Raw genomic sequence first — 10,447 nt, forward strand, 5'->3', positions numbered from 1 at the left:
GCCGGCCCCACCTAGGCACCGGACCCGAACCCCCGACCAACGGAGCCCCCACCGCCCCCGCCAGGCACCGGAGGCCCCGACCCCCACCCCAAACCACGGCAGAAGGGCAAGGAGCAGCGACGACCAAGCCCCCCACCCCCTAAGTCATGGAGTCAACCACAGGAGACCATACAGACTGAATTCTTTCAAAGTTACTTGAGCTTTGAGCTGACATTTTTTCCAAGCTGATATGATCAAACAGCAGATTTCTGTGTTGACCTATGTTTATATTTTTCTTGTTTTTCCAATTTATTAAAATAGTTTTTTGGCAATACAAAGAGTTTTGAAAATGATAGATGCTAATCCTTCTTCTATATCGATGGCACTCATGTCACCAAGCACACAAAGTGACGGTGAGGCCGTGATTGAAACCTTAAGCCAGACTGATAAATCGGCACATACCTGCTGCCAGAGAGCCTGGACAGGAGTGCAGAACCATAGTGCATGCATGTAATTGTCGGGTAGATTACCGTCACAGTGCTGACAAATGTCTGAGTTACTGAGACCCATCTTGAACATCCTCTGTCCAGTGTAGTAAATTCTGTGAAGAGTTTTGAGATGGATTAGCTGCAGATTTGGACTTTTTGTCAGTTTAAAGGTGTTTAGACAGAGTTCTGACCAGAAGCTTTCATCTGTGCTGATGCTCAAATCTGCATCCCATTTTTTTGTTGGAAGGGCAATATTGTTATCTAAATTACATAAAAGTTTGTATATTTTGGAGAGAGTTCTATTCATTGAAAAATTAATCAGAGTGGTAACTACATCTGGTAGCTTTAAATCGTCGTCTTTAAATTTATACTTTTTAGTAATACTTGATTTAAGTTGCTGATATTCCAAGAAGTTATTTATTCCATGTTTGTCTTGAAGTTCCTGGGGAGTTATGAATCTTCTATCAATAATTACGTGCTCTAGTTGTTTTATGCCCCCTGCTTGCCAAGCTGGGAAGTGAATCATTTTTTTGTTAATAAGGATGTCCGGGTTGTTCCAGATGGGTGTCATTTTGCACGGTTGAATTGATGATTTTGATATTTTGAGAAATTCCCACCAGGCTGTTAAAGTGGCATTTATATTAATGCTTTTGAAACAATCCTGTTTTTTAACTGTTTGGCTAATAAATGGTAGCTGTGACAGGTTGATCTTTCCACGTAACGCCTGTTCCAAGTCTAACCATGAGTTGGTTTCTGGGTTATTTTTTAACCATTTTAATATGTATTGTAATCTATTTGCAAGAAAGTATTTGTGGAAGTTAGGTAATTCTAATCCTCCACAGCTTTTTGCAGATTTTAAAGTTTTTAGACTAATTCTTGCAGGTTTGTTGTTCCATAGAAAGCTTGATATGGATGAGTCTAATGTTTTGAACCATTTTAATGGCGGTTGTGTGGGAATCATTGAGAAGAGATAATATCTGGAATTTTCTGAAGTTTATTACTACCTTTAGTATTGGTTTCTGAAAAATAATCAACAAAGTAGGATTATTTAAAACAAAAACATTCCTTAATACTAATTTGTTGGTGTGTAAATGGCTGTGGGGTAGCAGACTGTACAGTCTCTGCCTCCAACTCCCTCATACCATCACGCGCCCTCTCACAATCTCGCAGAGGTTTGATTCACCTCAGACAAGCTCTGGTGCTTCCAGCAGCAGCAGCAGCAGCAGCTAACAAGTCTTTGTGAGAGAGGAGAGAGGGGTGGGGGCAAAGTGAGGGGGTTGCAGAGCATCAGACAGTGAGAGAGCTGACAATGTGAGCAGAGAACGAGGGTGCAGAGGGGAGAAGACGTGAATCGGGGACGGAGGCTGAGGTGCTGCACAGTGCTGCCAGCCGCTGCTGAGACGAGCATCATGGCAGAACTGACTGCAGCATCACGACACATGGCGGCGAGCAGCTGCTGCTGAACACGGGTAAAGCAGAGACAGTCAGGAGGACCTCCTGGAAACCGAAAACAGGCTGAAGAAACAGGTCAGTGACCATCCCAGAGAACCGTCAAGGCTTGGAGGGCTTTAATTACGTCACAGGACAGAACTGACTTACATTTGTCAACAGGAATACACATGTCTGTCCCCACTATGTGGACATTTATGGGAAGTGGGAAGTTGCGCATACTTGCAGGCATGTGAGCTGCCTTCTGCATGTGGTTGTGTGGGACTGCTTCACCCTATATGGTGCCCTATTAGTGCCTCCCAAGGGAATGTTTATGTGAAAGAGGCATGCAGCACAGGAAGGCACGCTGGATCTGAGGGATGCTTCAGAGGATCCAAGGTTTTCAGTGTTCCCCCTACCCACAGATGAATGGATCGTCACACATAAAAGACCGACAACTGCAGCCTGAATGTAAGAAAGGCAGGAGTTCGAATCAGTCCGGAGGATTGAAAGGTACAGCATGAAAATAGAGGGGAAAGAGTACAGCAAGAAGCTTTTATAAGACAAAGACTGTCAGAGAGGGAAAGCTTGGCCCAGCATCCAGCTCTGCTGCATATGATGTAATCCTCGACCAGCCAGTAGAATAGATTCTTCTACTTTCAAACTGAAATATCATGACGGATCAGAGGACCGGCAGAAACATCTCACTTTGTGCACAAGTCGCTACTTCTCAGTGTTGCGCTATTTACTAATGTCTCGTGTTGAATGGAGGACTCCAAAAGCACAGGGCTGCCTTTAGAACACATTATAATACTTTTTTCTTTTTTAAAGGGCTTGCAAAGGCAAAAGGAGAATGTGAGAGTTTGTCTTCTGCTTTCTTTAACCACTTTACACAGTATATTTAGGCATATTTTAAATTTTGGTCAAGATTTTTGTCCTGTATTTTCTTTTTTCGTCTATTAACCACAGATATGCTCATTTAAGTGTCTCAATGCCACATTAACCATAGTGAAAAAAACTGGATAAAAATATGGAAAAGACAAAACTTATAAAATAAAACAATGGTTTGTTAAGCAAAGTGAAATGAATCAAGTTCAACCAAAAACATACAAATATAACACTGAGAATAAAAATAAACAGGGGGTTATAAACAAACATTAAAAGAAGTCTGCTATTTAACTTGCTAAATTAAACAATGCAAAGTTAAATTGAAATATACATATATATATATATATATATATATATATATATATATATATATATATATATATATATATATATATATATATATATATATATATTGTCAAAGTTAGCATAAAACTAGCAAATAAATTGAAGTTATTTGAGTTTAACATGTATTTCAAACCTTTTGACGAAATCCACACATTAATTTTGCAATATAATTTTTTTTTAAATATATTATTATATATTAGAGTTTTTTTGCTCAAATAAGTTATTTTAAGATGCAAAAATATTGACACGAGTGTTCCGGAAAAGCAGCACCCTATTTTCACAGTGTCTAAAATTTTATCCACACATCTTTAGATTGGTGTAACTGTATAATGAAAAAACAGCTATCATACAATTTTAATACAGCAAGTAGTCATTTTACATAAACAATTAACCAATAAATGAGTTATTCTCTCCATAATGTTTCTGAAAGCAAGTTAAACCTTTTTCCTGCCAAAAGTGTTTTTGAGATGACGGAGGCAGGTATTTTAAAAAGGAAATAGAAAAGCCCTTCCACTGCCCCTAGTGGAATCATGATGAATTACAGGGCAGAAAACATTTAAATTTGAAAGAAAAATGTCCTTTTCAAGGGGAATTTTAATCATTCTTATGAGATAAAGGTCTCAGGAATGTATCAAATATGACATGAGTGGTTACATAGGGTTGGTATACTTGTGTTGCCCTGCGAACCATACAGGGTGTATTCCACTTTTGCCTTACAGGAATTTTACTCAATTCGTTCCAATATTTATACTGTAAGTCACATAAACCTACTTTCAGATCCTGTTGTGGATGTATTCAAAAATGTCTACATTTTGTGACAAGTCAAAACAGATGCTAACAGATTTGACCCAAGTCAGACACCCGTCAAATATATGTATGCGCTCAACCTCGTTTGAAAGATGAAAACAAAAGCAAGCATGTTCCAGCTTCAGCTACATTAAAGGGACCTACACTGCCACCTAGTATGTGCTGAAGTACCTCAATGAGATAGAAACAGTACACAAGGATTAGTGTCTGGTCCCTTTAAATGCATGTTCCAGGGATTTGAAATGTAAAGAAGTAGTCCTGCAGTTATGCAGAGAAATCCGGTTATAGTTTTTTACTAAACAAAAAATATGAGTATAATAAAGAGATTTCTATTTTACCTCCATTCAGACTTTTAAACAAATTTATATCACAACAGACTTCCTTTAATTCCAACAAATTATGGCAGTTATCAAGCATAACCCGATGTTCTTATTGTTAATTTGAAAAAAACGATTTAACAGCAAACAGTTATGAACTAGTGAACGTCACATTAATGTGCTCATTTCTATAAAATATCATAATAAGTTGTTACTTCGATGAATGAATACACTTGCATTTTTATTTTTCACTTAAAACTGTGCCAATACTATTTACTAATCATCTTCTCATCCAAATGGACATTAGTCATTACTTATGATTAAGTATAAAGTCTGTTAAGTAGACAAAAAAAATGTCACAATATTTTGCTCGCTTTAGGGAAATTATTAGGCTCCATAACCCCCCAGTCTAAAAAGTCAGATATTTTTAAATGTCAAATTCTATTTTTTTAAAATAGAACCTCCATTTTGGGACTCACAGAACTTCTTCAGTAGATTTGACGTTTGCTTTGGTAAAAATGTTTTGCGTCTGATTCATCACTGAGTCTCGCAGAATCACTCACGAAGAACCAGCTTTTATTTGTGCTGCAGAGTCCGTCTGTGAGTCACTCTGTTCAGTTTATTCCAGTCACAGTTCAGTCAGAAGTGACTTCAGAAAACCAAGGGTCTGGTTCGTTGGGGGGGGGGGGGATATCTCACTGCAATTTGGCTGTTTTTTTGTTGTTATTGTGATGCAAAAAGCATGTGTAAACACAGCCCTGTTTTTTATCTTTATTTTTTTAATTGATTAGGTGTTGCCTGTGGAGAAAATCCAAAGATGAGTGGGATCCTGAAGAGGAAGTTTGATGAAGGACCACAGCCGTATCTTTCCCTGCAGGGATCCGAAGATGACGAGGTTTCTTGCAGCGACAGTGGAAATAGCAGCGATAGTCTCAACAATTCAGTCCCTTCTGGGATTCCGGACTGTAAGAACTCAATTTTACACCACTTTCGTTAGGAAAATGCAGTACTCAATGTTAAAAACTTTATATGGGGGGATTCAATCAATCAATAAAGCAATCAAACAATTTATTTATGCAGCACTTCTCAACCTTTCATCAACATTTTGTAGTTTGGTAGTAGCAGCAGAAAATATTTGGTAAATTTATATTAATTTTTTTAACAAGTGTTGCCTAAAATCTATCACTTCTATGATCCCCAGTGGTTAAAACTTTGCATAAACGCTGTGACTAAGAGTTTAATAGGGATTAAAAAGAAAAACTCAACCAAAGCTACAATCACATCTGGTGGTCCTCAGGGAACAAAACTAAGGCCCACAATATTCTGTCAAGGCTAACATAAAACCAGTAGAAAAGACTTCAAAAGAAAAATTGTAACTTTAAAATTAACCAGTCAGAACACCAATACTAATAACATGTTCCTTTGAACCAGAGTTTTAGTTCCAGTGTTGACATTCTTTTGACTACTGTAACTATTCAACCTAATTCCAGCAGATTCGAAAAGTGTAGAAAAGCATCGGAAAACTAAAATTGCAGCAGCTCTTTGCAGTAGTGAAGGGGTTAAACAACCAAAATCAATTGGCAAAAAACCTGCTTTTCTCTGCGTCAGAATCAGCTGATTCACGTTGATCGCGTCACAGAGTGACAGTACATCAAAGGGTTATTTAAGTGTTAGAGTGTTAAAGGGTAATCTAGTGTTTAAGGGTTAGTTCCTGGATAAGCATGGCATCCAGTGACATCCATTTGCTTGGCACTATAACATGGGAAACATGGTGGTGGGAGCATGATGGTGTGGGAAGAGGAGTTAATCAATAAGCTAATAGTGACAAAAAATTTCCTGACATTTTGGGAAATGATATAAAGATATATTACCCGTCCATTTGTGGGTTAGTTTACAGGTCTTTTAGATGAAAAGTGACCTAAGACAAACATCTCATAAAGATGCTGGAGCCCTGGCATCTCTTAACGCGACAAACATGGAAGAACGAGAGATATTTGGCTACAAAAGACTTTCAAACATCATTTTCAGTTCTGTTATTCATCAGTATTGTTCTTAACGCTTTAGCTCCAGTGTTGAAACTCTTTAAAAAAACCACAACCCTTTAACCGTTTACCAAATTGACGTCATTCATGTGGATTCTGCCTCAGCACAGTGGCCTTGCAGCTTTATGTTAGTAATGTGTTGCATATCGGTGCAAAGCTGATTTGAAAAGCTGCTTTTCTTTCCAACAGAATCTACTGATTCAACTTTTAGTGCATAAGTGGTCAAAGAGCGGGTGCTGTCTTGTCTAGGTGTCGCCGGCGACATCTCCGGTGTTTCAGGCTTAATTGGGTTAATATTTTATCAATAAAAATGTAAGTTTAACAACGTAATCTTCTTCACCTCTGTGTTTTGATCTTAGCTAACCTCCAGCGGCAGTCAAAGCGAATCCGGGGGCGCAATGTGCACTTTGAGAGCGTGACGGTTTACTATTTCAGCCGGCGGCAGGGCTTCATCAGTGTGCCCACGCAGGGGGGCAGCACCCTGGGCATGTCCCCGCGTCACAGTGGGGTGAGGCGCTTTACTCTCAGAGAGTTTGCTCTGGAGCAGAATCGGAGCCACCGGGACATGCTGAGGGACCATCTCAAGAAGGAAAAACTCAACGCCATCAAGCTCAAGGTCAGCGGGACAATCAGTTGACTTTGCAACAACAAGGAATACGCAGACAAAATCCGTGTTGTTTTTGTTGTTTCCAGTTGACAAAGAACGGCACGGTGTCTTCGACCGAGGCGGACACTCTCACGCTCGACGACATCTCAGAGGACGATCTGGACGTGGACAACACAGAGGTGGACGACTACTTCTTCCTCCAACCCCTGACCACCAGGAGGCGCCGCGCTCTTCTGCGCGCCTCCGGGGTGCGCCGCATCGACGTAGATGAGAAGCACGAGCTGCAGGCCCTACGGATGTCCAGGGAGGAGTGTGGGTGTCGCTGTCAGGGGATCTGTGACCCGGAGACGTGCGCTTGCAGCCTGGCCGGCATTAAGTGCCAGGTAAATGGAACAGGGGTGAGGTCCATCTATAATACTAAAGTCTTCTTTATGTCTGTTTGTGCAGCTGAAAGAGACTTGATTTCAGTTCAGGGACTGAGTTTCAACCAACCTGCTGCAAGTCATTGATGTCATCACTTCTTGCTGTGCCTTTTGACAGTCCAGATTTAGCCAAACATCCGTCAGACAGAAGCTCTCAAATTTGAGTTTGTGTTTTTAAGAAATAGCCCAGATAACGAAGCCTCCACCTCCATGACGGATAGTCGGTGAATGTGATTTTTTTCTTTTCTTTTTCGAACAAGTGGCATCCCTTTAGCTTCCGGATTGAAGCTGAGTTAAAAACTAAATTAACATGAGACACGTCAGTTCTACAAGTAACCACTAGGGGCTTTTTACACAAAAAAGGTCATTCACTGCAATGGAACAAAATCCAACTTTAAAACAAAAGTAGCAATTGTTGTTGTTTTTGGTTTACACGTCAAACTGCCATGCTCTACCAGTAACTGGAATATTACCTCCCTAATCTTTTTTTTTAGAAAGGTCAAGGTTTGATGATGTTGCACCCTGGCAAGAAGACAATGACAGTAAAACCAATGAATTGGCTTCAAATCAGCTCAATACAATCCCACGAGGTCATGTGATCTCACCTTTTATCAATTTGATTGTCTTAATTGCCAATATCACATTTCACATTTTTCACTTAAATAAAATATTTTTAAGTGCATTATTTTTTTGTTCTATTTATTCTATAATTTATGTTGTAAAGACTTAAACTTTTAAGTATTTTATTACATTACCTTAAATCTGATGTCTGCCATTTGATTCAACTTCAGTTTTAGCTGAATTTTGGGGTACATCTTTCATCGTGTTTGCTCATATTTTCTATATTTTTTTCATCTTTGTAGAGTATTGTAAAAGTATTCAAATGCAAAAATTGAATACATGGAAAGAAATGGATAACATTGAGAAATACGTAAACATGTTTTTTAACTGTGAGTTTTATGGTTCTGAAGAGCCAAAACCTTTAAAACTCTCTAAACAAAACTAAAATCTAGGCCTACTATGACTGTGAATCTATAATTATGCTTTTCTTTCTATTCTAAAAACCTCATGTGGGAGCTGTCTGTGACTCATCAGGTTTTTTAATGACAAAAATGATGAGTTTCATATTTAAAGGTATGTAAATGTTCTCCAGCCGCAGAATCTCCATGCAGGGATTGAGCTAATGATCTTTTTTTAAGGTTTTTTTGGTGGAAAATGTTAGATTTCTATCAGCCAGAGGGGAGTGATTGTGTTCCAGTCATCACCGTTCATTCTGTTAATAGCTAAATCTGCTATTTCAGATATTTTTAGGCTTAACGGTTTGTTTCAGAATTGATTTTCTGATGGAGGTTCTGTTGGTCTCCAGAGTTTTGGTAGTGTGATTACATTATCAACACCCACTGTTGATTCTGCGTTTTTTTCCTCGAGCAGCTCTGCCTGCCGTACTTGTAACTCTGGTTGTCTGGCCCCTCAGGTGGACCGCATGTCCTTCCCCTGCGGCTGCACCAAAGACGGCTGCAGCAACGGCGCCGGCCGCCTGGAGTTCAACCCGGTCCGCGTGCGCACCCACTTCCTGCACACCATCATGAAGCTGGAGCTGGAGAACAGCCGCGAGGAGCAGTATCAGCATCAGCCGGAGCGGCAGCAGCTCGTAACCAACGGCAACGGTTACCACGGCGACCCCGCCTTGGTTCAGCAGCAGCCGAACATGCAGTCCTCGCTGATGATGCCCAATCCCATCGTGCAGCTGCCCAACGCAGGCGACACCAATTTGCAGCTTGAGGAGGAGGAGGAGGAGGAGGAAGAGGAGGAGGAGGATGACTATGATGAAGAGGAGGATGAGGCGTACGACGATGATGGCAGCAGCGTGTGCAGCGTGCTGTCGGACTGTAGCACACACAGTCTGGAAACCTTCAACCCTGATGAGGGAGAAGAGGATGAGGAGGACGAAGAGGATGATGATGATAATGATGATGATGAAGAGGAGGAAGAGGAGGAGGACTGGGATTGTTTGTTAGATAGCACGGGCCCACCCCCTTACCCCGTCCCCCTCCCATCTGTGCTCAGCTACTCCAACAGCACACTGGTGGGCCTCGGCAGCTCCTTCCACGGCGCCCCCCCTCTACAGCAGTACCGCGCGGGCGACGGCCCGCCGTTCCCCGCCGAAAGCACCCCCGTCCTTCCATCCGTAGAGTCTGCATTTGAGTCTGACATCAAAACGGGACTCCTCCACGCAAACCCAGCTTCACGCGAGGCGAACACTGCCCCCGCTGGAAAGACCGGCCAACTGCCCGGCTCCACAGGGTCTGGATTGTTCAGGAGGGTCCAGAACAATCCAGACCCTCCAGACTCACAAACTGAAGCTGGGGAGCAGACCGAGAAAACCAGGGAGGCCCTGCAGCAAGTAGCACCGTCAGAGAACGTCTGATGACTGTGGCAGGGAAATCTGGAGGATGATACATTTTTGATAAGTGCCCTTCCAAAGACAGAAGAAAAAAGGCTCCAAACACCAATCAAAAGATCATTTTCTGAGATGATTAAGACTTTTCAGTTACATCAATAAACAATAAATGTTTTTCTGAGTCAAGCTGCACAAAGAAGGCCGTGAATGTTGTGACGTCTCCCGCATGCTTTCTGATTACAGCCGGCATCTGTGACGAATCCGAGTGCGATTTCGAGGTGCTCGCGTGGTTGCTTTGTGTTCCCGGTGTGCCGCCGCTCCGCTGTTGCTGCTAAACGCTAACCTGTACTGCATGCGCTCAGCTAGCTGAGGATGTCTCATGGCCTGCACAGTCTGTAAAACTATCAAAAAAGGTCATTGATACTAATGACTATCAATACACGTGTTAATTATAATTCCTACAACCAGGGATTGTTGCCTCTTTCTTTCTGTTTTTTTCTTGATTTTAACCAAAGTCTAACACTTGAAGTTTATTTTATTGAGTGTATCGCAAGTATAATATAGACCATATAGCACAGGAAGTATACTGACTAAATACTTCTTCAGATTAAAATGGAACCTTGTAAGTTTATATAGATTGTACATAAAAGTAAACCTAAAGCATACTAGGGGTTTGTATTGGCAAGAGTCTGGCGATACCTATTGCAATGTGCGATGCAATAC

General features: G+C 41.1%; 1 protein-coding gene across 2 annotated transcripts; it reads left to right on the plus strand.

Moving 5' to 3' along the window:
* The first annotated feature begins 1,760 nt into the window (after positions 1-1,760).
* LOC101170078 (cysteine/serine-rich nuclear protein 3) lies at positions 1,761-10,195 on the plus strand. 2 transcript variants are annotated; one of them, XM_020710341.3, is made up of 5 exons: positions 1,761-1,994; positions 5,044-5,217; positions 6,654-6,910; positions 6,988-7,299; positions 8,798-10,195. In XM_020710341.3, the coding sequence occupies exons 2-5, from the start codon at positions 5,070-5,072 to the stop codon at positions 9,749-9,751; spliced, it is 1,671 nt and encodes a 556-aa protein (XP_020566000.1). In that variant the 5' UTR covers positions 1,761-1,994; positions 5,044-5,069; the 3' UTR covers positions 9,752-10,195. The 2 variants fall into 2 exon arrangements, with proteins under 2 accessions (XP_020566000.1, XP_011482506.1); XM_011484204.4 differs by having other exon boundaries at positions 1,780-1,994; positions 6,988-7,284.
* Positions 10,196-10,447: the final 252 nt, after the last annotated feature.

The sequence above is a fragment of the Oryzias latipes genome, chromosome 2 (genome assembly GCF_053564925.1).
Source record: "Oryzias latipes strain Hd-rR chromosome 2, Olatipes_Hd-rR_3.1".
Classification (NCBI taxonomy): Eukaryota; Metazoa; Chordata; class Actinopteri; order Beloniformes; family Adrianichthyidae; genus Oryzias; species Oryzias latipes.

Bases quoted from the DNA above. Each gene is read 5' to 3' on its own strand.
- LOC101170078 (XM_020710341.3), top strand. From the start codon at position 5,070: ATGAGTGGGATCCTGAAGAGGAAGTTTGATGAAGGACCACAGCCGTAT. The intron at 5,218-6,653 runs GTAAGAACTCAA...TTTTGATCTTAG, and splicing joins CCCTTCTGGGATTCCGGACT to CTAACCTCCAGCGGCAGTCA. The intron at 6,911-6,987 runs GTCAGCGGGACA...TGTTGTTTCCAG, and splicing joins TCAACGCCATCAAGCTCAAG to TTGACAAAGAACGGCACGGT.